Below are 27,961 nucleotides of genomic sequence, written 5' to 3'. Positions count from 1 at the left end.
TCAGGTACTTTATAGGGTGGGTCAAGAATGGTTTGGGTCCCCTGGCCATGGACATCCCCTGCAGGGGGCTGCAATTTCCATCAGCGGCCTCCCCAAAAAAGGGCCTGTGCTTCTCTCCCTGGAGGCTGGACAGGGTCTTCAAATCTTTCCCTGCATTTCTTCTGGTGAAAAGAGGTTTTTTGGGTGTTTGTTGTTTTTTTTTTCTCCCCCCCCCCCCAATTTATTTATTTATTTTGTATAATTTCTCGTAAATGCTTCGCTATTACAGAGGAGGGCAGCAGAGAGAGGCAGTAAGGACATCCTTAAATAATTTTCATTTCTCAAAATCTGCCTTTTCCTCTTCTCTCTAAGTCCAGAGGAGAGATCCTTGGGGGGTGGGAGGCACATCTGCATTGCAAATAAAAATAATAATTACAACCACCAATCAACCAACAACAAAAAAAGTAACAGCTAAGAAAAAACACTTGAAATCACGGACTTTGGGAATCAGAGATCACAGAAATTGCACTATTTATAAGGAGAGGAAAAAAAAAAAGGCAAGAAATCCGGCGACCATGGGCCAGCCTGGCTTCCTAAAGTGTACTTTGTGTTCTCTCTCCTTTTTCCAAGGTAATTGCAGTCTGCCGAGAGGGAGTTAAATGGGATTAAAAGATCTGTGTAAGCAAAAGGACCCAGAAGAGAAGGAGGAAGGAGTGAGCCGTCCGGGCCAGGGGTGTCTGTGACACAGCTGAACCCCTTAGCGAGGCAGAGAGCCGAGCTCCTGGGAAGGATGTACCCACAAACCGCCTTATCCCCCGATTTCTGATGGATTGCCGCAAAAATTGCCCGAAAGAGACAATGCACTAAACGTGATGGAGCCGGAATCAGAGCCGGTCTCCAGACTCAGAGCTACAGCGGCAGGCAGGGGGTGAGTACAAACTCCGCTACTCCCGGCGCTGGGCAAGGGAAGGGAAGGGAAGGGAATCCCGGGGGTGCCGGGGAGCCGCGGGATCCCGGGATTTGGGAACGCGGTGGGGGAAGACATTCCTCTGCCAGGGGATGATGTGAAAACTCCTGCTCTGGAAAGGAGAATGGGCTTGGGAGCAGGGAGGCCACGCTGCGGAGCGGGAGAGGGGGAAACGGGGCTGCGGTGTGCGAGGGGAGGGATCGGCACCGGCACGGCCAGGGGGAGCCCCCCGGGTCCCGCAGTCCCCACGGGCCGGGAGAGGGGCTCCCAGCCCCGGGAGCTGGGTGCCGGTGCAGCCCCCGGGACGGGCGATCCGCTGCCGCTCGCTGCCCTCACCCTGCCCGGGCACGGCGGGTCCCAGCCCCTCCTGGGAGCGGGGGGATGCTGCTCCTCACCCTGTCCCTCGGGACACGGGTACCTGGCTCTGCTGGGTCAGCCCGGAGGGCGAGGCACGGCGGAGGTGTGCGCTGGCAGCTCTTCATGTGCTCGGCACACACAAAACGCTGCTCCCTCTCCATCCGCGTGTGTGTGAAAAGATCCCGGCGCACACCCTGCCCGTCCCCCTTCTCCCACAGCTGGGGCCAAATTTTACTATTTTCATTGTTAAATGCGTTGTTGGTGGTGGTTTTGTTTGTTGTTGTTGTTGTTGTTTTTATTTTCCCGGGAACCCGCAAAGGGTTAATCCCTCTGGCTGCGTTGTCGGATGTACTGATGATTTACCGACACTCCCTTGGAAAGGCTGGGATTCTTCTGCCTGGCAGTTTGAAAAAGTTGTGTACAGGATCCCTGTGCTCGGCTGGGCTGGGAGATGGGGGAAAGAAGGGGAACGGGGCGAGGGGATTTGGGGGCAGCCCCCTCCAGCCCCGGGGCCATCCTGCTGCCGCCCCTTTCCCAGAGCCGGAGGTGGATGGATGTGCGGCTGCCTTTGGAGGCTCAGTCTGTGTGTGGAGTTACACGGAGAGCCCAGAGCCCTTCCCAGGGGCTGCAACTGCTCTCCTTGACAAGTTTTCTGTGTGTTTGTATACAGGGACCGAACCTCAGTGCTTTAGGGTTCTTGTGGTGTGCGGGTTTTATTTGTTTGTTTCTTGGGTGTTGTTTTTTTTGTTGTTGTTGTTGTTTGTTTGTTTTTTTGCGTAGATGTGGCCGTGCCGTGTCTGGGGATGCTGGTGACTGCAGCATCTCCCACTTACACCTTTCCAGTGCTGGGTATGGTGTGGCAGAACTGCCTGGACCTTGCCAGGGTGGCTGGTGTCAGAAAGGGAGCAGCCCAAAGGGGAGCAGACTGATAAAGGTTCCTTTGAAAGAGCAGCGAGTCACAGCGAGAGGACGGGCTCCGGTGCTGGACAGACACTTGGCACAAGGCACAGGCACTGACAGAGCCCCAGCTGCTCAGCCTGGCCCAGGGGCTGGCCGTGATCACGCTCAGATGAGAACAGGGAGATGCTGCTCAGGTCCCAGGATTTGTCCTGCTTGAGGACAAATCAGACCCATGCGAGCACGGGTTTGGGAAGGAGGAACTCAGGAGCAGGCAGCCTGCCGGAGATCCGTGCCTGGTTGTGTGTCAGGGTGTCCCAGGCTACCACAACCCTGCAGTGGGCTTTGAGCCTGGCAGTGCAGTGGGGAATTAATGTGCCTTTGGTCTGTCCTGGTGCCTCGGAACGAGCGCCTTTTGTTCCAGGGTCTTCCCTGGCCTGTCCCCCTGCCATGTGCTGCTCCAGTCCCTCCTCAGCAGAGGTCGCTTGTTGCCCTTCGCATCATCTCCTAAGGGATTTTTGGTGCTGGGGTTTGATGTGCTTGGCAGAGTGCCGTGCATCCCAGCACCTCCATGGTCCTGTGAGGCCACTGGTGATGGAGAGGCTGCTCTGAGCTGGGGCTGGCACATCCCTGGGCTCACCAGGCCACCCTTGGGGTGAGTGAGGGCTGTGCTGCCTGAAGACAGCTTGTGATAGGGATGATCTGGTGCATTCCTGGGGTTCTCTCCTGTACCAGCTCTCCCGCAGCTTCTTCTGGAGCAGGGCTGGTGGTTGGGGAGCTGGTGGATGTACAGGAGACCCGCGGGTGAGACTGGGAGGGCTGGCTCCCCAGGCAAGGAGCAGCAATCAGAGTCTGCTCAAAGACTTGGGCTGCCAAAATTTGTAAAACCAGAACACAAAGTTTTACAGGCTCTCCAAGCTTAATGTGCCCCCTTGGTCATTTCTGCTGATGCAATTTTGGCCCCTCAGAACACAGGGCAGGATTTGCATTGCGCTGCACATGGAGCACAGGTCCAGACTGTAGCATTGGTGCTGTTCCACTGCACTTGTGCCACTTTGGACCATCCCAGCCCCGGTGCCACGTGCTGGCAATGGAGGAAGCTCAATGCTCCTGGAGATCTCTGATGGGTGACATTCTGCTGTCACAGCCCTGGGGGGCTGGCACACTGCTGCTCTGGGCTGCCTGGCCCATCTGTGTGCTGGATGAGAAAGCTGCACACAGGGCACTACAGCATCCACCCAGCACCATCGAGGTGGGTCAGCCCCTGGGAAGGTCCACAAGGGCTGGAGGGAAGGCATGGATCCTTTTTAAGAGGAAAAGAAGATTGTTTGCAAGCTGGGCAGGGGGTCTGGGGACAGATTAAGGCACTGATGGACAAATTCAGCAATAGGGTGACAAATGATGTGTGTCCTGGGTGCTTGGGGATAGAGAGGAAGCAATTGCACGTGGAGATGTGTCCCATGAGGGATAGACAGGGTCACAGTCCAGGACCACCCTCTCCTGCTATTTCCATGTGTCTCTCTGAGCATGTGCTTTATTAAAATAAAGCTCCAGCTTCACCCCCTTTCTGCAATGGGTCGAGCAGTTAAAATCTGCTCTGCTTAATATCTCTGTTCATGGAGATTCTGATATGGACTGAAGGTTGCCCAGGTTTGTGGTGAGATGGTTGTCAGAAATCTCTGCCCAGGGACAAACACAGAGCTTGTGGGGTTTTTTTCCCCTTCCCTTTCTTTGCCAATTTGTTGGGGGCATAAGTAGAAATGATGGGCGCTTTTACTGAAGTGCAAGTGGACACAATGGGGAATTCTATATGGCTCTGCCAAGCCCCATTCACAAAATGAAGGAATGCAAAGGCGTTAGATGACAGATCAGGCTTAGCACTTCTGTTTGTGGAGGGCTCCAGTTACTGGAGAACACAAAGGCCAGGGCCAGCACTGAGTGTTGTCACTTCACACAGCAGCAAAGTCAATATCCCATCCAGGGATGGGGAGCAAAGGGGAGGCTGAGTAATGGGTTCCCAGGAAAGATCCCCTCTGTGGGGAGCTGCTGGGAGCTGCCTGGGAGGGTGTTTGGGTCCTATCAGTCTGGCATCTGTCAGGTGAGGAACAGGCTGGCACCAGCAGGGCTCAGCTCTGGGACAGCTCTGTGCAATGAATACACAGGCTCAAGTTCCAGTCAGCAGGACAAGGACCAGCAGTTTGGGAACCTTCAGCCCTCTGCCTGCAGATGCCAACCTAAACCCCTGAGAGGATGAAGCCTGAGGTGTCCGCAGAGCTCACCCTGGCTGTGCTGCTGCTTCATCCCCACCTCCTGTGCACTGCAGGTCAGGGTGGCCCTCCTGGAGAAGTCCTAAGAGGAGCTAGAGGTGCCAGATGAGCAAATATCAGGCCTGCATGGATCCAACTCTCCTTCCATGGGCAGGGACACTTTCCAGTAGACCAGACTGGTCTAAGCCCTATCCAGCCTGGCCTTGAACACTTCCAGGAATAGGGAATTCATTTTTCCTTCCATAATATTGACATTTTTTTAGATCGCTCTGTTCTCTTAGTATTTTTAAGTGACCTTAAGAATGGATTTCTATGGGCCATATCTCTTTGCCTGCTCAATACTTCCCCTTAAAAACGTAGCTGCTGAATGGGATTAAAGACTAATAGTTATTTCAGTTGTTTCAGAAACTTTGCCCTTATCATGCTGGGGTTTGCAGCAGTGCCTGTGTACAGAATCTTTGCCTGGAGGTGTAAGTCAATACCTCGTTTATACTGCAGGAGAAGTCCAGCAAAGGACTGAGCAGGGTCAACATGGGGACATCTACATAGTTGTGTGTTTCCATTGCTCTTGCCAGAATTTGAGGGGGAGTGGAGAAATACCATCATTTCCAGATGCCCCAGAAGCTCCACAGAGGAGGTTACTGGTACAAAATAAGATTTCTATCCCAAGAAGCTGAGATGGAATTGCTGCACAGAACAGTTTAAAGCCTCACTTTATAGGTTGTGATTTGCTTCCTGGTGTCTATCAAAACTGCTTGGGTGTCATATAGAATATCACCTCCAGTCATGTGCAAAGCATCTTAAGCCACATGTGCATTTTCTCCTTTTCAAGATACGCTGTCTGATCTACAGCTAGAAATGCAGATTTGCTTTTCTTGAAAAGCAATTTTCAGCCTCCAGCTGGCTTTGTGGTCTTTTGAACAGGAGGAAAATACACCTGAATGGAGAAAAGTGGTGGGGAATTGTTTTTCCACCTTGCAGTAATGCTTGCAATTTCATAGCCATTTCCTCACTGTAGATGAGGGAGAAAACAAAATAAAGAATTAAATGCTGCCATGGGCCCTTGAAATATTTCCTTCAGCTTCAACACGTCACCTAAGCAAACAAGATGTCAAGATCATTTGGACTTCTTATTTAAGGCAGGGCAAACATTTTCATTAAAAAAGCTGAAATTGCTCCAAACCAATTCCAGAAATACTGGGGGATTAGCTGATCACAATTATTTTACAGGTTGCCTCAGCTTTGTCAAAATGGCACTTCCTTGAGGGTAATTTGTGACCAAGTTTACCCTGAAGGCTGTTGTGTTCCTGTTGTCCTTAATTCAGTGCAGGGCTTTATTCCAGCACTTGTCTGGTTAGAAGGGAATAAGGGTGTTTGTGCTCCTCTGTCCCTCTCAGTTGTACTTTTCCTTGGACTTCTGGCACTGGTCAGTTCTCGTGGACTGATCCACAGGAGTTTGCCAAACTCAGGGAAGTAAAATTAAGCTGTAGTCAGTAACTTCAGTTTGCTATAAAGGGAGTTTGTGTCTGCATTAGGAAACCTTTAAGGCTCACGTGAGCTTACATCATGTGTGCTGTGGGGCACCTCTACACCCAGGGACTGCAGCAGTGGTTTGGGTGGGAAGGGACCATAAAAGTTCATCCCATCCCACCCCTGCCATGGCAGGGACACCTCCCACTGTCCCAGGCTGCTCCAAGCCCCAGTGTCCAACCTGGCCCTGGACACTGCCAGGGATCCAGGGGCAGCCACAGCTGCTCTGGGCACCCTGGGCCTCCCCACCCTCACAAGGATGAATTTCTTCCTAATATAGATTCTAAATCTGCCCACCTTCAGTTTAAAGCCTTCCTCTTTGTCCTGTCCCTCCATTCCCCAGTCCAAAGTCACTCTCCATCTCTCTTGGAGCCCCTTTAGGCACTGGAAGGTGCTCTAAGTTCTCTCTTGAGCATTCTCTTCTCCAGGTGAACAGCCCCAGGTCCTCATTGTTGTAGTCACAGACCCTGTGAATAAAAGAAATAAACATCTTTAGTGGTACCTCTTGATTTCCTCTTAGTAGAGATCACTGCTCATGGGAGGAAGCTGAGATAAAGGCAAGGTGGGTTTGGTAGCTCTATATAAGGAGAAAAAGCTTTACTCTTGCTACTCAAGCTGCTTTTGTAGCTCTGTGGCTGCCGAGCTGCAACGGAAGAAGAGCTTGCATTAAAAATCCTGGGATAATTAACAGCCCCATCACTCACACGGCTGCCATTTGGAAGCTGCTTTTGCTTTTTCCATTAAGTTGGTAAATTTTGCCAAAGTGTTTTTCTTCAGTGTTTTGGCACCCAGCCCTGCTCTCAGCTCTTTCGGTGTTGGCCATGCAAGGGGTCCAGGAGCAGGGCTGGGGCCAGCTGGATCCCACACTGTGCTTTCGTCTCCTTTACAGCCCAAGAGTGTCACTGGAATGAAATTACATGCTGGATTTCCCCCCAAGACTTGTTCTCCTCATTGTGTCAATCAACAGGGTGTTTGGTTTTTGAAGGTACCCCTCAAAAAAAAAAAAAGTGGACTTTAGTGTGTTGTGAGAAACAGTGGTTGTACAAATCTGATCCTCACTGGATCACAGGTCCTTAACAGCTGGCACTGCTGCTGGTGATGGCCCCTTCCCTCTGCTCCTGTGCTCTCATCAGGCAGCCAAGCCCAGCTGATGACACCCAGTCAGGTCCTTGCTCCATGCACGCATGGAATTATGTGCACAGAAATTCAGGTTGTCTTGTGAAGTGGATCTTAGCCTCTCTCATGCAAAAAAAAAAATACTGCCATGAAGAATCATCCTATTCTGCTCCCTTCCTCCATTCCCTGAAGGGACAGCAGCTCTCCTGGGACCTGGCAGTGGCTTCAGCCCAACAGTTTTGTCCCAAGAGCTGAAGTTGTCAGGAAAGAACCAAGGCTCCCCAGATGGAGATCTCTGGAGTGTGGTGAGGGTTTCCTGGTTAGGATGTTGGTGGTTGTAGGACGTGGCAAAAGAACACCAGGTTTGGGCTATTTCTGGCTGTTCTTTCATAAACTAAAGCAGTTCCAGAGCTCCTGAAATATTCAGCCCAGTGTCAGGGTGATGGAAGCAGCAAAGGAGGACGTGGATTGCTTCAGCTCATTTGTTTCCCAGTTGATGTGGGACTGCTCCAGTATTTTATCTCTTCAAGCCATAAAATATTAGTTAGTGGCTGGGTTCCAGGATGGATTTTTACATTCAAGGCCAGGTTTCCCCACTGGCGTAAATCACTGTGGCTTTGCTTCAGCTGTGGGAAAGGGTCTCCTGCACAGGGTGAGGATTGGCCCAGGGTAATACCTTGTCTCAGAGGTTGCTTTCTTGGGCTAAAGCTGAGGCTTGATGGCAGAAGAGTGATTTGATATATGACTTGTGTCAGATGGGGAGAGATGAGCAAGCTGCACTTTGGCATGGCTTTGCACAGCCCAGTGCTCACACTGGCTGGGCTGGAGTGAGGAACAACCTGTGGATGTCCCACATTGCTGTCTCCTGGCTGAGGGCTTTCTGTAATTTACATTTCTGTCTGTTCTTCCAGCAGCCTTTGCTGATGAAGCTGTTAAATATCCTTTCTAGAAGATGAGGGAATTCAGTCTTCAAACTTTCCACTGACAGCTATAAGCGAGCCTAACCAAGGAGTTTCTCATGTTCTTTAGTTGGCTACAAATCAAGGAAGCTGATGGGGAAGAGGAGGGTTTTAGCTACCTTTCTGGTGAAAGTTTTTTTTTCCCAGAGCTGCTGTTTTCAATGGCACTTGAAGAGTTAAAGCTGAGCTAACAGAGAGGTGTGTCAAATTCCCTCTCAGGCATGAAAGGGTCTGTGAGAGCACAGGGTTGGAAGTCTGTGGATCTCCCACTCTCTAAACTTTCCTGCCATAGCAGGCTTGTGAGAAGGTTCTCAGTGGCTCAGCACAGGGTACTGAGGGGTTAGAAGGGGTTGCACCCCATCTTTCATGTGGGTGTAAAATGAGAAACAGATCCATGTAGGGTTTTGTATGCTTAGGATATTGTTAAGCACACAGAAAAACATTAAGACTTGGGATTTGCTTGCTGAGGTGACAAGCACTGAGTGTCAGCCCCTTTCCTACCCATGTCCCCACAGCCCTGCACGAGCACTCCTGGCAGGGCTTTAGCCCTCCCAGCTTTGAATGATTTCTCCATTCTCATCCATTTCTGGTGGTCTGTCCTAGGTGGGTGAGTGCCAAAGAGTAGCAGTAGTAAAGGCACTGATGACCCAGCAGTGATGAGCCTACCTCTCAAAACACTGGGCTGGTGCTTGTTCAAGGCTCCTAATACCACTGGGAAACCTTTCCACTAAGTTCAGTGGGCTTTGGATGACTTTGAAGCAGAAAAAAAATGTCTCGGCCTGGATCTACTTCCTAGAGTCATGCTGATGCTGCCACTGGCTTTGCTAGACTTGGGATCAAGGAGAAGACCTTTAACAGTGGAGTTGGTTTTGTTACTGCTGTTGAAGAAATGCATTGTTTTTTATCTTCTCTTCCAATTTTAGGGGATTCTGCTTTCTCTGGACTATACTGTGTTTTACCTGGTTCCTGGGATTCACACAGGGAGATTATGAAGGTAAATTACACTTCTTTTTTCCTCCTCTCCTCTTTCAACAAAAGGAAAAGCCAAGTGCTTGGTACCAGTGTAGGATTATAACAATCAATGTCTGAGCCCAGTGCACAGTTAGATGCATTTATTACTGGTGGTTGCAGTACAAACGATATGGATGGTGCAGCTAACAGCTGGCAAAAGGACCAGGTTTTGTACAGGTGATTCATATCCCACAGAATTGTCAGAGGCTGTCTGGTGGAGCTGGTGGGAGTGAAGCACTTTGTGTCAAAAATGTCACTGGCATCTACCTGCACTTGCCAGGAATTAACTGCTTTTAGAAACTGCCCCTTGAGACTGGGGCTTTATGGAATTAAATGTCACTGACAGATTCTTCCTTGACTCTGGTGCACCCCAGGCATGCCCTACCAGCACAGGGTACGTCACACATACAGAAATAATGTGAGTACTAAAGGTAAAATCAAATTTAAGGGAGGAAAATCCCACAGGGTTGGTTGATAATAGGATGGCTATATCTGGTTCAATCCCTGTGCTGTAGGGAAATATTCTATAGGAGAGGGACACCCTCAGGCTGTCCTTACACCCCTTCTCAGTCATCATCTCCCTGGTGCTGCCAGGGACAGGTCTGGGCTGAGGTACAATTATCAGCGACCCTACAAAAGGAGATGAAAAGCTTCAAAGTCAACAAAAAACATTAAAAAACCCCCACCAATAATTCATCTTCAGCAGTTGATGGAAGGTGCTGAGCATCTCTGCAATATCTCTTTGTAAAGGAGCCTTCTCTTAAAATAGGAGCAGCTTTCCCACATGGATGCTTTACATGGGTATTTGCTGGAAGTGAACAGCTTCCCCTGCCGTCAGCAAACAACACTAAGTGGACTAGCAGGCTCCAGGGCTCTCCTCTCAGTCTCTAAAACATGAAGGAAAAATAGAAATTTGGTCAACATTCAGCTGTCAGCCAGCCCATGGACCACTTTTTATGGGGGGGTGGGAGGGGTGGGGGAATAGATCCCTGCCATCAGCAATTTTGAAAAATGTAATATTTTCCAAATTCTGCCTCCATGCAAAGGAGGTGAACATCTGGCTGAATTACTTAGTCAAGCAGTTTTCGGAGCAAGTTTTATGTCAGCTCGTAAAGAGGCAGAACAAATACTGTGTCTTGGCATCTCACTTTTCAAGTAGATTATAATATCCTGTTTAGATTCACCTCTATCCATCATTTACTCCTATGATAATTATGGAATGGGGCCATGTCTTTTGTTACCATCAATCTAAAGCAAGCTCTTTAATTTCACTCTCATTGTATTTACCTTGTTGTAGTCAGTAACTCCCCTCTGAGACACATTCTCTATGATAAAAGAGTTTTTAAAATCTTGCCTGGTTTCCACACAATGAGAGAGAGAGCATTTCCTTCTGGGTACCAGAAGATAAAACCTTCCAAGGAAGTAAAGGCTGCAAGAAAACGTTGGTGACCTGAGGCTGTGTTATCACCCAGGATTTTCAAATGTGAGATTCAGAAGCAGTAAGAACTTGTTCATAGGTTAGTGTGAGGATGAAATTAAGCCGATGCTGTGGGCTTTTGAAAACTCTGTGGCTGATACGCTAAGGATTAGGAGTCTTCCTGTATGCTGGAAAATCAGGGAACGCAGAGGATGATCTTTCCAGAAGTGTTACAAATCCAAAAGATTGTGAGTTCATTTGCTGTGCGCTGACTAAGGGTCTGGGCAGTAACTTTTGGAACTGCTGCACTTATTCAACCCAGTTTTAGCTGTGGGCATCACATCTTGGCTGTTGGAATCTGGGAAGCTGCAAGCTATTCCTCTCCTGCCTTTTGGCTTCTTTTTCTTACATGGCTTTTTGTGTGGGGAAAGGGGGAGGGAAAGAAAGAGATGGGAAGGAGAACAATAAAATATTTTTCCCCTTTTTCAGACATGATCATATTGTTGTTCAGGAATCTCTGTGTGTCTCACTTCATGCACAGAACCTGAAAGAAGCATTTTTCCCAGTTGCCCAAATGTTGCTACAGGAATGTTGTTACTAGCTTTGAGGCACCTGGGATCAGGCAGCTCTAAGTGAATGTTCTTTTTTAATAATGTGTTTTGATGGAAAAATCCACAGAGGAAAAAGTTTGAAGGGGAAAAAAAAATCCTCTGGTAAACTTGGAGCTGCTTCAGGAAGTCAGAATTACCTTGCATTTTACATTAGTTGATGACATCCTGTATCCCAGGAGATGTGTCCCAACAGCCCGGGACACTTGGATGGGATGGAGAGGAGATGGGATGGAGAGGAGATGGGATGGAGAGGAGATGGGCTGGGTGCACAGGAGCCCTGAGCTCTGTGCCTGGACCTGGTGCTGGAAAGTTCACATACGTGTCCTGCATGAGGACTCTTTCTGCGTAGGCATCCAGAGTTTGGCTCCACCTTAGCGGGTTTTGAGGGAGAGGAGTGTTTGGGTTGTGCTTTTTTTTCCTTAAGCACTCCTGGATGCCGTTGCTAACGAGGCACTTGGATTGGCATTGCAAACAGCGGCAGCATCCTCTGAGCAGGGAAATGTCCTTAGGTCTTTGCAGAGCAGCTACCAAATAAATAACTCCTAGAGCGTGCAGCATCTCTAGCAGAGACAACCCCTGTCTGCTTCTGAGGGAGAACCTAAAAATACACGTAGAAATTGGAAGTTGGAGACTAGCTGCTTGCTTAAGTGGTAAATTTATTTCCTTAGGGATAAATCCCAATGCCTTTGAAGTCTGTGGCAAGGGTCCCACTTCACTTCACTAAAGCCAGGCTTTGGCTTTTGCTGTTTCATGGACTCTGGAGATTATCCAGAATGAAGACACTGCCATGATTCCTCTGTTCAGTGCAGAGAGGGGAAGGCTATGCTGAGAGACAGACCTGTAGGACAAGATGGAATAAAAACAGTGGGAGACCGAGAGTGTGGGAGAAATGCTGTCGTTAACACTCGAACATGCAGTGCAGTAAATTATTCCTCTGCACAGAGTGGCAACATTTCCATCCTTTTCTACATCTGACACACCTTCTCCAGGGAAGTGTCTGCTAGAAAATGAGTCAAGCTCCTTTAAAAAAAAGGAAGGTAGGAATAAAGCTAAACTCAGGCAAAGTAAATACTGATTGACTCATTCTTACACACAAAAATGGCCAAGGTTTTTGCCAAAGTCAAGGAACAGAGGTTTTCTCATCATTCTTCTCCCTTCCTGGCAAGCAGCATTACAGGTCTCAGACTGCTTGAGTCTACAACCCTTTCGGCCAACACCAAGGAGCTCTTTAAGTGCCAGGTCTCCAAATATTGTGTTCTGTGCAGAACATTTAATAGTTAAGGGTGAAAACAACCAAATACCAAGGCCCCTTTAGAAAAGGAGCTAGTTTTTGTTTTGGTTTTTTTTTCTTTTTGTTTTGTTTTGTTTTTTGTTGTTGTTGTTTTTAATTTGGAGGACTAATCTTTTAATCTAGAAAAGTTGTAATCCCATGGTGTTAGCTATGATTGGCACCACCACCTTTCTGAGGGTTAAATTCTTGCCTTGCAACATTAGCATTTAGGTTGCACAGCCCTGACTGGCTTCTAAAGAGCACTGAAATGAGAGAGTTGATGGGTCCAGGAGTGAGGGGATTGCATTTGGGCAGGAAGAGGGGAGGAAATGCAGTTGTCCTAGCTCACTGTCAGCAGTGCTAGTGTCACAGGAATCATGATCCCCTTCACAGGGTCATTTGGGTTGGAAAACCCTTACAATCATCAAATCCAGCTGCCAACCCAGGAGTGCCAAGCCCACCACTAGCCCATTAGATGTCCCCAACTAATGCCTTTTGAACACTTCCACAGATGGTGACTCCACCACTTCACCAGGTAGCTTGTTCCAATGCTTCACAAACCTGGTGAAGAAGCCTTTCCTACTTTTCATTCTAACCCCCCCTTTCCCCGCCCCCAGCACCACTTGAGGGCTTTTCTGCTCATGCTATTGCTTGTCACTTGGGAGCAGAACCTGACCCCCACCTGACTACAACCTCCTGTCAGGGAATTGTAGAGAGTGAGAAGTTTTCCCCTGAGCCTCCTTTTCCTCCAGGCTGAGCTCCTTTAGCTGCTCAATATAGGACTTCTTTCAGGTCTGGGCACATTTACCTTTGCAGCTTTGCTCTAGACCTCGGCATCTTCTCCAGTTAAGTAATTTAGCTGAGGCTGCTGCCAGCTGGCCCCAGTTTGTGTTGCTGTTGCCTGCTAATCTGAGCTGTGAGTGACTCCTGACAGACCTCGGGGCAGAAAGCAGGGGGTTCTGCTTGTCTGTCCATTACAAATTCCTCCTGGAGTTGGGGGAGAAAGGTCCTCTGGGCATCAATCCCTCTCCTCCTGTCCTGAGCAATGCACCTGGCTCCTAGGTGACATTATACACGAGGCAAATCTTACCTCCACTACTCAGTGGCAGCCATAACCAATTTTTGAGCTCTTCACAAACCAAGTCTGGTTCCAACCTATTAAATTAATTTAATGCTGTAAGATGATCTGCTGGGGAAAAAAAAAAAAAGTACTGCTGTTGAGAACTTCGAGCAGTTCACTGAAATCTAGGTGCAATTTTTTCATGCTGGGAGGCACCTGCGCTTCCCTAAACTCTCCAAAGATCAAAAGCTGCTGCTTGCTAGCTTGGAGAGAGGCAGATACAAGGCTTTTGCTCCCTTTGGAAGTTTTGTTACTTGCCCTTTGGGGATATAAAATTTTGCAATCCCAGCTGAATCTGTTGTTCGAATTCCTCTCCAGCTGTGTGGTCAATACTCAGAACTAAATCCCAGGAAGAGGGCTAGTGGTGCTCAGTGGGAAATTTCCTTGTAGCGAGGTCAGCTCCCTCCAGAACATCTGAGCTGGTCCTTGGTGGGGCTGGAGAACTCACCAGATGCACCACGGAGCTGATGGATTTTGGCAATTGCTGGTAATCACGTTGAAGATGCACTTGCTCCCCACATGATGTGAGAAGAGCTGTGAGTTCTCCGTGCTGGTTATGGGAATGTTTCTGTGAGAGGGTCAGATTAGATATGTGAGTTGGGATTTCCTGTATCCTGTTGCCTCTGTGCATGGATTGGTTTGACCTCCCTCCACACCCACCCAGCCCTTGTGTCACCCAGCACCTCACATAATCTTTGTGCTTCCCTTTCAGGTGTGGATGTTCTTCAAAGACTGGGCCTGTCAGGGAAAAGGCCATGGAGCGGCTGGTCCTCCTCACGTACAGTTCCTCAAGGAGTCATTCCTTTCAAATCAGGAGTCATCTTCACTCAGCGAGCCCATGTGGAGGCACCGCTCAGCACCCTCCTCCCCTCAGGCTCCAGCTCTGACCTGCTCCTGGTGCTGAGCCTCTGCTCCCACCGCATCAACAACGCTTTTCTCTTTGCTGTCAGGAGCAAAAAGAAAAAACTGCAGCTGGGGGTCCAGTTTGTGCCCGGGAAGATCATCGTGTACGTGGGCCACAAGCACTCTGTATATTTTGATTACAATGTCCACGATGGCCAGTGGCACAATATGGCCATCAACATTCGTGGCCAGACAGTCACTTTATTTACTTCTTGTGGGAAGCGCAGAGTACATGCGGATTTGCATTTTAAAAAGGACGAGGCGTTGGATCCTCACGGATCTTTCCTCTTTGGGAAGATAAGCCAGCACTCCGTGCAGTTTGAAGGAGCCATCTGCCAGTTTGATATTTATCCTTCTGCCAAGGCAGCTCATCATTACTGTAAATACCTGAAAAAACAGTGCAGGCAAGCAGATACCTACCGGCCAAACTTGCCCCCACTCATCCCCCTCCTGCCCAGGGATCCTAATGCCTCCCCCAGTACCCCACAGCCTACGGAGCCCTCACTGCAGGGTCTGAAAAACCTGACCACTGCTGCCCCAGTCCTGGAGTTTGGCAGGGTCACTGCGCCCCTCAAGACGAGGGGTTCAGGTGCAACAGCCTTCACGTTGCTGTCAACCCCACCATCACGGCCGAGACTGACCACCAAAGCCACCAAGGTCACAGTGGCCCCACCTGTTCTGTCAAGTACCAAATCACAGCTACCCACCCCGTCCCCTTGGGGCACGGGGACAACCCTCAGGGTGTCTCAGCCCACTCCCAGCACACCCAGGGACAAATCACCCCTTCCCACTGCCAGAAGGGCCCCACCAACAAGCCCGAGCTTGGTCACAGCCAGCAGGAAGGAGTCCAAGCAAGAGACCAAAAAGAAGATCAACCAAAAACCAACCGCTGAGCCCCCTGAAGTGCCCAGTACTGTACAGCCAGTGAGGAGGGTGACTGATAACACAACGAGCAGTGTCCACCTTGTCACCCTAAAGCAGATCCCAAGCCGTGGGCCCATTCCAAAGAAGCACGTGCCGTCCTCCACCAGGAGAGTGGATCCCAGCATCATCCCTCTGGTGTACACCAAGCCACCCCTGGGCTCTGCCCAACCCAGCTCCAGAGCCAGGACACGGGCCTCCAACCTCACAACCCCTGCTGCCACCGATGGCTATCCAGTCTTCGTGGCCTTGGGACCCACTCCGTTTCCATTTTTATTGGGATATCCAGGAGTGAAAGGAGAGAGAGGACCTCAGGTATGTTCAGGCTCTTCATGGTGGCAATTCCCTGTCACAGCTCTGCTCAAGGGCTGGCAGACCACAACCTCCAAGGGTTTCTGTGAAGCTTGTCTCAGTGTGGCAGCCAAGGACTGCTGCATTCCTCATCATCACAACTTTAGCATAAATCTCAGCTTGAGCCTGCGGGTTCAGTGATGGTGGATGCCATGAAACATTTGTGGTTAAAGGTGCTGCTTAATGTCAAATTTTTAAAAAGAAAGGGGAGGGGAAAAAAAAACAAAATAAAAGAAATCACAGTTTCTTTTACTTTAAATTGCTGGCTGAAATTTTAGTGACCAGGTTGGGGCTATCTTCCACACTCTTGGTTTATCTCTGGTCATCTTCCATAGAAAACCCAGATGTCTTATAAACATGCCTCAAGGTAACTGCTTCTTGGCACTAGTGATTACTTTGATTTGTATCTGATATTCACAAATCTAGAATAGTGCCCTGTTCCAGCAAAGGCAAGTGCAGAGATGGCTTCAGGATTTATTTTTTTAAACAAAGTCTCATCGGTTTTTATGGTATAAGTTTTGCTTGGGTGTTTTGTTCTCTTTTTTGTTTCTCATAGCCTGCACTTAAAATATGCAAAAAGTTTCCTTTATAAATTTAACTACTGCAATCCACATTTAAAAAAAAAAACAAAAAAACCTTTCAGGTTGTATGTGTTGGCCATTGGAAAAGCATACACATATTTTGTAATGCTAAAGGCACTCAGGCCCCACTAATTATCTGCTGGCTGTTCTTTTCTCTTTTTTTCTTTTTTTTTTTCCAAATTTGAGAATTGCAAACATGATCTTTAAACTGGCCAACTTTTAGGGGGATTTGGTGTTCCAACCCAAACTGTCAATAGGAGAGAGGGGTTGTACATGTAAAATAAGTTTTTCTCCCAGACACAGCCCTTGGTTGCCAAGATCCTGCCTAGAGGGAATTTTTACAGCTGACTTCTTAAAATAGTGAAAGAAGAGTTTACAATGGAAATATTGAGGCTGGTGTAAGGAATGACCAGTGCTTGTCTCTGCAGAGCTGCTCCTTGGTGCAAGTAACACCTAAAGTGGAATGATGGGGTCTCCCCAAGTCCTCAGTGGGAGCTTGGCAGTTTGTGTTTCCTCCTGTCCCATCTCAAAGCTGGGTGCTGATTTCTCTCCCTGTTCTTTGGGTGTGGAGCCACCCAGGGTGATGTTTTGGTCCCAGGTTCCTGCTTGGGAGAGGTGAAGGAGATGCCTGGGCAGGGGTTGAGCGTGGGCACCCATCCCTGATGGAGTCTTGGTGCTTGGAGAATTTCTGATCAATCCCTGAGTAGGCAGAACAAGCTCTAGCAATTTGATCTTTGGGCAGACTTCTGTGTTTTGTGGAGAGTCATTTCAGGCGTATTTCCAAGAGAAGAAATTCAGCAGTACTGCATTTCCCTTGAAACATCACTTAGCTTTAAGGGGTGAATCTGGATGCCTGCTCCAAGCCACCAAAATCCTGACCTCTGCCACCTTCTTGCTCTTCACATGTCATGAGGGTGACCAAGCTCCAAGCCTCTGCAATGTAAAGAGCTTGTTATTGAACTGGAGTGGAAAATCTCTCTCAGGCTTGTGAATCATAGTAAAGAAATGGATTCAGGCTGTGGAGGGCTGAGGGAAGGGATGGAAGGATTTTTCCATCCTGTCTGAGAACAACTGGAGTCCTGAACCGAGGGGAAGGAGAACTTTCTGAGGCTCTGTCTGGTCTTATTCTCTTTGACTGCTGGAAACAAAATCAGGGCTTGGGGAGGGAAAGGTTATGGCTTGGCTGGAGCTGGCTGCCACACGGTGCTCAACAGCTCCTGTGACTCACTCAGAGATCTCTGTACCACGCTTCCTTGGATGTCTCTGACGTGGGAAGGGAAAGAGGAGAAAAGATCGGAATGGGGATGACATGTTGAGAAATTCATGCAGCACGTCCATGGCCAGATGAGCATGTTTCAGTGCGAGTGCTGATAAATGTTCTGTGCTTGAGTAATTACCTGGCGCCATCCCCGTGCTGCCGGGCAGGCGTTTCTGATGAGGTCAGTGATATCCCAGCCTGGCCAGGGCAGGCTGTGGGCTGGGAATGTCATCTGCTGTCTGGCACACCGAGGGAAGGATAAGGTGATTAATTAGTTTTCCCAGTTGCTGCCTGATACAAGGTCTCCTTGAGAAGATTGTCACCCTGGGCAGGGAGGTGTGTGGGGTGGAACCGCCTTCTGCCTCTTCAGCAAGTATCGGGGCCACCTTGGCTGTGATTTCTGGGCAGACTGGCAGGCACAGAACCCTTCCACCTAGACAAAAAGGACTATTGTTCACCCTGATCATCCCAATGGCAGCCATGGTGCGAGGCAGGGGTGACTCAGGCTCTGCGGTGTCTGCAGTTCAGGCTTTGTGAATTCTACTAAAATAACCAGTGGAATAATCTTAACTGGGCAGAAAGGCCCCATATAACAATAGAGGAAGGGTTTGATGGTTAGAGGAGTGTGAGCAAAGGACTGAAAGGATTTATTTAGGAGCAAAATTTAGCACCGTCCATTTATTAATCTGTCCTGAAGGACCACATGGATGCTGTGCAAAAGGAAACAGAGATGCTGCATCCCACGTGCAACTCATGGCAGAGCATTAATTCTTTGGGAGTGTTGGGTTTGCAGAGCATCTAGAGGAGGGAGGGCAATATGTTCTTAAAAAAGAAAAACATCTTGGGAACCATTAATAACCACAAGCATTTGGGATCTCAGCTCTATGGTTTTCTTGGAGGGGAGAAATAACAAAAGGAACACCCAGATATCGTGCGAAGTCAGTAACGCGGCACTGACTCAGCAGCTGGCAAAAGTCCCTCTGAATCATCCCCACTGCCCAAAGCACTTCAGCCAGCCTTGCTCCAGAGCTCCAGGCCCTGCAGTGTGACCCCAGCACATGGCTGGAATTAGCCTAAAACCCCCCTCAAAAGAAAAATGCATGCTGAAAAATAGTATATGTTGTGAGCATGTCAAAGTCTTGAGCTAAGGCTGTGTTGTGATGGGTATTTGAACCCTCCAGTGGATGGGGTGTCATTTCTTGTCTACACCAGCAGCAGGTTTGGCTGGGAGATTTTGGGGGGCTGCTGTAGCCTCTCCCCTGCCCACCAGCACCACATGCCAGGTAAAGCTGTGCTAAACCCCTTGCCCTGGCGTGGCTGGGGTCTAGTACAGCATACCCTAAGTCAGACCTTTCTCCTTCTATATAAAGCTGCAATTCCATAGCTTTTTCCTCCCTACAGCCAAGCCTCTTGACAAGTCTAGGGGTTATTTTTAGAGCAAGAAAACCACCCCTTATGCTGAATGTGCAGGCTGGGATCACTGAGAGGCTGTGGAAGCACTGAGGAACAGGGAGTGTGTTTCAAGGACACCCCCAATATCCCAGTCAGAGGATGGGGGACTCACAGCCCTCGGCTCCATCCGCATGGCTGGGGCCAGGAGCTCTGGGTTGGAGGCAATGGTGCTGCCTGGCAGGCAGCTCCCTCTCCCTCCCTCTTTGCCTGTCTCCCTCTCTGCAAGGCACATGTGTTTTCCCAGTCTAGACTGCTCCAGCTGCCATCCTCTGCACGAGCAGTTTGTCTTGGAGCACGGCTCCTTCCCTAAAGAAGCAATCCCAGCCAACTCAATCAGTGGGCAGGGAAGAGAGGTGGCTGGAAATGCTGATAAAATATATGAAGTGCCTAATTCCAGTCCTCCTCTCACCAGAAAAGGCTATTTGAGCTGCCAGTCCATGATAAATTAAGGAGCACACAATGTGTTTGAATAGCTATTAATGAATGAGTCATATTAATAATAAAAAAAGGGAGATTGCATGCTCTGTATAGTGCACAGAGAAAGTTTTTATCCTTGTTCTCACATAATTGGATCAAAAGATTTTGGTGATTTAACCAGAAATATCCCTGAAGGGAAATCTTGCAGGCAAATGACCAAGCATCAGAAAGGTCTATTTGTGTAAAATAAAGTTAATTTCGAAGAGAGATAGTTGATGGTGTGTTTGAGATAAACATACTGCAAGGGATCTAGGATTGTACAGATATACACAAGTATTTTCATACATTTTTAAAAATAGAAAGTGAGTAGTAGAGTAGGTGATCCCTCTGTTCCTTCCCAGCCTTTCAGGCTGCATTCCAAGGTCTGGGATTGCTCCAGTGTCCCAAGTACCCCCAGCAGAGCCTGTTCCTGAAAAGTCTCCGTAGAAAAGTGTCTTTCATCAAGCTGGAACATTCATATTTTGTTGTGTGTTGTGCTGCTCTGTGAGGAGCCCAGTGGTGGACAAGGACCTTTGTGTGATAGGTGTTGCACAGACCCAGAGCAAACATCTGTGCCTAGTGCGGAAATCGTGTTACAACACTGGCTCTACACCAGCAGCTCAGCTCCTGCCAGAATTATGAGAGCTTTTTGTTTTCAGACTGGTTGAAACCCAGACATGTCCAAATTTTAATAAGATAAGCCTGCCTTGGAGAAGAAAGTAACCAAAGTGTTGGGTTCTTTTTCCCCCTCTAAAATTCTAGCTTTGTTTCAGACAGTTTTTGAAGCCGTGCAGTGCCTGGCAATGACAGGGAGGTGAGGAGAGGTTGGCAGGCTGTTGAAGATGAGGGTTTTTCTCCTCTTCTATTCTCCTGAGCAGGGAATTTTGAATTCCAGCACTGTCCCTGTAGCTGTTCTGTCCTTCCTTGCTGGTGCTTCCCAGATGTACAAGGCTAAAGGGCAGATTTGTGGCAGTTTGTGGCCATTTTTCCTGTAGGAATATTTCTTTTCTTCTTGGAAGAAAAGAATTCAGGTCCTTTATCTGCAGGGGGAATGTCACTCACTGCTCAGAACATGGTGCCAATATGGGGATAAGCTTTTGGTGTGTTTTCTGAACTCCTTTATAAGTTGACTTTTACCACAGGCATTAGCACCTGAGAAAGAAGAATATTCTCTCTTCTCTCCTCAGCCCTAGCAGAGTTTTTCACTTCTGAAACAGATTTTCTTGGACGCAGGAGAACTTCTCAGTGGCTGGGCAGAAATACCTCGGGAAGACCCTAAAGTAAATATGTCCATCTGTCAGTGTGCCCTAGAATATGAGCTTAATTGTTTCCTGGGAAAGCTCAGCTCTGTGCTGCCAGGATGAGTACTCACTCCTGGGGAAACAATTACAGGAATCCTTTGCTATCTGACCAGGAGTCAGGATAGTCATTGATTCAGGAGTCATTTCCCAATTTCCAGCACCAGTTCTTGTACTCAGTGTGCTTTAATTCAAACCTTCCACAGCAGGTTTGGCCTTGCTGAGTTTGGAGCTCAGAAGGCACCTTGCTCCCTGCAGCACTGCTGTGGGCAGAGGAAGCAGTGCGAGGGGGGTCACAGTGTGGGAGAGGCTGAGGTATAAATTAGCAGCAAGAAGAAATGGCAAGATTTCCCTTATCCTCAGGGTCTGATGTATTTTCCTTTTAGACAAGTTCGCTTAATTTTCCATTTGCAATTTGAATCTCAGAGAGCTAAGATAAAAAAAAAAAAAAAGTCCCTTTTGCACCAGAAAGTTTCCCAGCAGCAGCTTAGAATAAATCCCATAATCGTTTGGTGGGATCGGTCATCATTGCTAATGCTACCGTGGGAAACTGAGAAGGGTTAAACTTTATTGTGGCTGCCATGAGCTGCTTCAGGAACTGTTCAGGCTGGTTAACAGCTCAGCTGTTTGGCTTGAGAAGAGAGAGAGTATATGCTGCTGCTGCTGAGTTTCTCCTTGATCTCTGATCTTGCTTTGTGTGATAACAGGGTGGGTGTTCTCTGCCATCAATTTGCAGAAGGAGCAGGCAAGGAGCCAGAGACACACGAGCTGCAGTGCCAGGAGCAGTAGCTCACCAGAGGAGCCTCAGCTTTGCCAACCCCTGCAATGGGAGGGCAGGGGCAGAGCCCTGATGTCCTCATCCTGCTGCCAGCAGCAGGAAATCTTCCTGCCCCTTGGAGCCCTCCCCTCTGCTCCTGATGAAATTCCCCAGGGGTGCCCTAAATGGACAGTGGAGGTCCCTGGAGGCTCTGTGTGATCTGAGTTGGGGTGAGGGTGTCTCTGTCTCTGGTGAGGGCAGGGCTGGGTGGGCATCCCCCCAGGCAGGCTCTGGGCACCTTGCTGATGGACATCTCGTGCTCTCCCTGGAGAGCCCTGAGCCTGGAGTGGGGCTGCATCCATCATTTGTAAGTAGCTGGGCCCTGATCCAGGCCCATTCTCCTCTGGCTGCCTCTCCGGATGCGCATTTTCCTTGTGTGCATTTCAGCTCTGCTCTCCCCAGGCCAAGCCAGCTGTGGGATGTGCTGCTCTTGTCCGAGAGCCTGGGGCTCTTGTGTGAGAACATGGGCTGGGGGATACAGAGGCAGAGGGGAAATGGGTCACTAGGAAGGCACAGTCCATGTCCCATCCTACCCAGCTACCAAGGAACTGAGAAGTGTGAGAAGTACCAAGTGTCCTCACAGTGTGACACTTCTCACCACTGCCTGTGTCCATCCACTGCCCCAGTCCTCTTCCACCCTGACTGGCTTCAAATTTAAAAGTGGTCACATTCTTAACTTCTGCAGTTACTGGTGTGGCTGGCACCTTTTAGCCAGTCATCCCACCATCGCCTTATCCCTCTACTCCTCGAGAAAGGAAAAGATAAATCCGAAGGAATGACAAATTAAAGCACAGTGGCAGGGACTTCTGAACTTACTGCTCCATGCTTTCCCAGCTAGAACTCAACTCTGTATTCCCACTCCGGTAATGGTATTAACTCTCACCTTATTTCTGTATTAGTTTCAGTCTGTTCTGAGCACCCCACATTTTTGGAGAAGGTTTTTCTCAAGTGGCCAAGTACAATTGCAGCTGCTGCTAGCAGGAAGGTGGAAAAGGTCACCTCAATTCTGGTACTTGGGGAACACCATGCTCAGACAGTTGCATCTCCTCTTTTACTTTTTCTAAGGGTGTAAATGGGGATGGGTTTTGGTGGAGGAGAGATTAATGACTTGGATTAATCTCTGATAAACTCTATTAAAACCATTGCTGCCTCAGTTGCACTGGATTCATTGTTTGATAGTTATCATCCCAACTAAAAGGGCAGGGGGATATTTTTAATAAAAGCCAAGATTCTGGAGCACAATTATACATGAGGCTTAAAAAACCCTTACAATTACGTGTCTATTTGCACAGCTGTATAATTGCATTATGCACGGGGCCCTGAGCTGGCACAATGGCAGGTTAAAACACTGGGATATTGCTAAAATGAGGGTCAGCTGTATCAATGAGGGTTGTTAATACAAAGACCAGTAATACTGTGCTCTCCAGCAATATGCAGCTGGCAGAGGGGTCAGATGAAGAAGTGTCCCACACTGTGGAGGCTGGACATGTCCAGGGCAGGCAGGGCTGGGCAGCAGCTGTGGGTCATATGGTGACAGAAGTCCATTCCTGTGTGTCACAGTGAGGGACATCAGCTGTTCTGTGCTGTGTAGGCTCTAATAAAACAAGTCTTTTCTTGTTATCTTTACTACAGGGGTAAAATTACTATTGATTGGAGCTTTGTTTATGCCTCCCTTGACTTTTCTTTCTACTGTGCCAAGTTTGACTCTTAAAATAGATCACTTTTTCCATAACTTAATGTGCTGTTTATGTGTGGGAGGGTTGGTAATATCAGGGGAGCATTTATCCATGGGTTACCTGTATGGTTCAGGCAAGTTTTCTCTTTCCAAAATCTTTTCCTGGGCATGAGATTTAGAGTAGGGATCTCCTGAGTCGATTTTTTTCTTACTGAATCATGCCCTTGATGAGTCCTGGGACCTGCTGTAGAGATCATGAGATTTTTTTACCAGCCTGAGCAGCTCTGTGCAGCAGGGCCAGCCTGGTGCTGTGCAGGGAGGAGATCCCACAGGAATGTCCCAGTGGGAAAGGAGCAAGGCCAGAATGTGTCCATGGGGCTCATCCTGCACCTGCTCCATGCACTTCACCTTCATCCCTATGGAATGTTGTTCCTGGGACCTCCTGTCCCACCCTCCATGCAGTCAGAGAGCTCAGGCTGCCTTCCAAACACCCTTCAGCTGGCTGCTCTGGATGTGTCTCCTCATTGAATGCAGTGAGTGGGAACTTGTCTTTTGTAGCAAACTACCAGAATATAAATCCTCTGGGAGACACTTTAATTAACAGTTATTCTTGTCAGACATGTTTGGCTTGGAAGAAAATAAGTTTTGAGGAGTTACTAGGAGTTGCAGATGGCTCTCCAGAAATCTGAATTCTCCAGCCCATTGAGAAAAAAAGAATAAATAGATTAGCAAATTCAAAGGAGTTCAAACCTCATTGGTTATGTATTTTTTCCCAGACCTGTTTCAGATCAGTGCACAGCTGGACTCCTGATATCTCCACTTTGTTTCCACCCTCTTTCAAGAGCCCTGACTACTCTGATGTGTATGACTCGCCCTTTCCTTTGCTACAGAACCATATTTAGGAATTTCCACCACTGGCACCAATTTTATTACATTTTATAACACGCTGCTCTAAAATATGAAGTGCTGGGGTTACACATAATCATAGATTATGTTGTAACTCGTGTAGGATCCTAGAATACCAAGAGCTGCATGTGTGCAGCTGATGGAGATTAGAACACACAGTGTGCTTCCCTTGCTGAAGTGCTAACACAGAGCAGGAAAATCCAGCGCTGGGAGACAATTGTGTTACCCCTATGACACAGCACAGGTCCAGGAGAGGGGAAGCACCAGACACAGCTGTGATCCTGGGAATGCAGGCTGCAGCAGAAAGCTGGGGATGCTCTGTCTCCTCTCTATGGAAATACACGTTCCTGCAGATGTTTTTGTGCGTGGCTTTTTATCCCTTTATAGTAATAGTGTAAGTTGAAGGGAAATTTTGGCTGTGGTGCTGTAATTGGCCCTTTTTCCCAGGTCTTCTCCAAATGATTGTGTTATGGGTCTCTGGCAGGGAAGCACTGTCAGGAGCACCATCCTGTTATAGAACCATCACTAATACCTCTTCTTGTTTTTCTAGGGCCCACCTGGTCTGCCAGGTTTACCAGGACCCCCTGGCAAGAGAGGCTCTCGAGTAAGTGCATTAAAAACTTCCTTCCATTTGTATTTGAATCTGCTTGTCCTGCTGTTCCAAGGGCTGTTTTAGTTCCTGTGGAAGAACAATGATTGCTTCAGGCCCCTCTCTGTTGAAATCTGGTCTCCTTCTCTCTCATTGCCTGTTGGAGGTTTTCAGGAGAACACAATGGTGATTTGCAGCCTCCCTGAGCTAAGGTTTGGCATCAGCAAAGGCTGGAGATGGATGTTTCCAAATGGTTGTCAGAAGAATGAGATCTGTCTGTCTCATTTTGTTTCCAGTACCTGTTCCTTCTTGCAAACCCACTGCTGAATATTAGCTTTGGCTGCTTTTTGTACTCTCCTTCAATCTCCCCAGCTTCACAAATTGTTCAGTTCAAGGTCTTTCATTAGTGGGACCACAGTCCAGGACCAAGAACACAACACACACAGAGATGAGGTTTTTTGTTCCCCAGACTGAGACCTGCTCTCTGCCTCCTTTTCAACCTCTAAAGCAAAATGCCCTATCTGTTCAGGAATTTGCAGTGGTTCTCACAGAATTTCTTCCCCCCCAAATGAAATTCTGATGCAGATCTTTGAACACTGAGTGCTGTGCTGAGGGAACATCTGGAGCTGAGTGCTGCAGCTCGCTGTGAGAAAAGCCTTCTGCGCTGGCCTGGCTCTCCCAGGGCTGGGCAGCGTGCCTGACCTGGATACACTGGAGTGCTGGCACTGCTCTCCTGGCAGCACGGTGCTGTTTTCCTGGGGGCACAGCGCTGTCCCACAGGGCACAGCCATGGAGCCCCTTTCCTCAGCGCTGCACTGGTGTGCGCTGGCAATCCGAAGGTGCGAGTGTCCCGGGCTGGAAGAAGGGAATATTTGGATCCGTGATCCAGGCAGCATCCTGGCCTGGCAGCAGAGGGAGATTTCCTCACACATACTTGGCTAAAACTCAAGCCCCGTGTAATGTCTTTAAAGAACAAGCAAGAGGCTGAGAGCTGGGAGGCTCGGCATTCCCCCAGGACACTTGTTCTGCTCCTGTGAGATCTCGCAGTCACCAGCAAAAAATAAACTCATCTCCTTTCTCCAACAGTAAAATGCAGGTCTGCAGGACCCCTGGAGCCTGGGCCTGTGTGAACAGCCCTGAAAGCTGATTTGGGCTGTAAGTGAGCAGGGTTAGGCAACACCAGGCTCGAGTTTATGGATGGGACAATCTGTTCCATGTTAGAGATGTTTTTTAGTGAAGCATCAACCCTGATATCTTCTGTGAAAAGTGCCCAAGCAGCTCCCACATCAGTAGATTGCCCAGAGTTTGCATTTCTTGGCATCCCCATTAAAGCTGGAAGTTGGTTCCTACCCCAGCTCATTGCTTATGAGGGGTGGTGGGGTTTTTTTGTGTTACTTCTGGCAATCCTGTGGTTTGCAAACTAAATTCCAGGTCTGGAGTCTCCAGCTGCATCCCCTGCCTGCTATATGAGTGACCAGATTTCAGCTTTACATCCCAATTCCACTCAAGTTTCTTCTGAAGGAAATAGCATCATGAAAACTGTGTCATAATTGTCTGGTATTCTCCAGCTGTTGCATGCTCCATCCTATATTTAAGATAATCCTCTGAAAGACAATAAGCAACAGTGGGTTTCTGAGCTCAGTCCCTGCCAGAGGTGCTGAGAATTGGTCCAGGAAAGAGTTCCCAGTTAGGAAGTGCTCAGCACAGCTGAGCCTGGCTTGGCTCAGACCTCTACAAAGAGGCTGTGCTAATTTTGGGAGGGGGCAGAAGGGTCACTCTGTGAATGTCTGGCCTGGAGCACCAGAGACAAGACTCCTCTGTGCCTGAAGTGTTTTGACTTTGGGATGTGTTTCTCCTGGTAGTTTTTTTCTTGTGTCTCTTTGGGGTTTATGGATTTCATTGGAAAGTGGAGCTGCCAGAAACTTAGACAGGCTTAGGGGAATTCTTGCATCTTTTGTTTTTGTTGTGCTTGAAAATCTTAAAAATAAATGTGCAACATTGCAGGGGTTATGTTCTATCTCTCCTAACCTGATCCTCCAAAAAAGCAGCTGCAGAGTTCTTGCAGCAGCCCACAGATAAGCCATGAGATGTCCCATCAGGCTACAGCCCAAGTTTGGAGCTGCAGAGGAGAGGTGAACATTGCAGGCAACTCTGCAGTGCTGGATGCAGAGGAAAGGAAGGATCTTTTTGTCACCAGTGCAATTTATGGCCTCATGCGTGAGAGTAATTGCCCTTGTTGTAACTTGCATAATTTTTGTTATTAATGCTTATGCAGTTGCCTGGCACATTTGAAAATCCAGTAGCAGCATTTGAGTTGTGACTTTCTGTAGCTGTGAAGTTGCCTCATGCTGATGTGTAGTGCAGAATTTCCACCCCATATTGGTCAGGGTGAAATGAAATCTCTGATTAGCCTTTGCCTTGAGAATGAGACTGTGGTGGGTGAGAGCCTGCGAGAAAAATCTGGCTGGTCCCATGGATCTGTCTCCTGATTTCCAGCAGATGAGTATCACCAGACCTGCCTGTCTAGTGTGAGGGTGGCTCTTCCATGTAGGCAATGCCACCTGCTTTGCAAAAACACATCCCACACTCCGTATCAGCATGGAACAGGTTCTGATGGGGACATACCTCAGCATTCAAGAACAATCCAAGGCAGGGTAGCAGAGTGGATAGTGTGGTAGTCTTGTTGAAAATTACAATTCTTCCATTCTTAAAAGCCAATCCCCATTTCAGGAGTATGGAATTATTTGTATATCCTATCACTCCAGCAGCAGGGGCCCACTGAAACAGATTCAGGCTATTCCTGTGCTCTGCTCTCTGCAGCTATGAAAGCAAATTTTCATTTTCATAAGAAGTGAAAACTATTATTTCCTGAAGGACTCCAAGAGAAATTAGTTTAAAATTGCAATAGGAATGGCTAATAACCCAATCTCAGGAGCTCTCCAATCTGCAGAGATATTGCTGCAGTGCTGTGTGTGCTCTCCAGGAAGGGTTTCTCCATCTATATCCAGCTAGGATGGTTTTCAGCTCTCATGTCTGCATTAAAGAATTTGAGACATAAGAAGAGGTCTGTGCACATTCTTTGTCCTTATATAAATGTGCCATGTGCCTGACCACGTGTCTGTGTAAGACCCAAGGCAATGGCAGTGTTAGAAATGAAGGATATCCCCAGATCTGCAAGATGTGAAATGCCAGGCAAGTCACAGGAGGCTTTTCCATGGTGGTAAGGGTGAGTGGTGCCACTGGGGGTGCACTG

General features: G+C 48.4%; 1 protein-coding gene across 1 annotated transcript in view; it reads left to right on the top strand.

Annotated features, from left to right (window-relative positions):
• Window positions 1-851: 851 nt before the first annotated feature.
• COL27A1 (collagen type XXVII alpha 1 chain) overlaps window positions 852-27,961 on the top strand; it is a 138,982-nt gene continuing 111,872 nt past the window's right edge. Inside the window, exons 1-4 of the mRNA XM_062505443.1 lie at window positions 852-907; window positions 8,996-9,066; window positions 14,214-15,640; window positions 24,670-24,723. Coding sequence (XP_062361427.1) covers window positions 852-907; window positions 8,996-9,066; window positions 14,214-15,640; window positions 24,670-24,723 — 1,608 coding nt within the window. The remainder of the gene's footprint in view (window positions 908-8,995; window positions 9,067-14,213; window positions 15,641-24,669; window positions 24,724-27,961) is intronic.

The sequence above is a fragment of the Cinclus cinclus genome, chromosome 19, assembly GCF_963662255.1.
Source record: "Cinclus cinclus chromosome 19, bCinCin1.1, whole genome shotgun sequence".
Classification (NCBI taxonomy): domain Eukaryota; kingdom Metazoa; phylum Chordata; class Aves; order Passeriformes; family Cinclidae; genus Cinclus; species Cinclus cinclus.
Note: the sequence above shows the minus strand (reverse complement) of the source record. Positions and strands in the feature narration are given on the sequence as shown.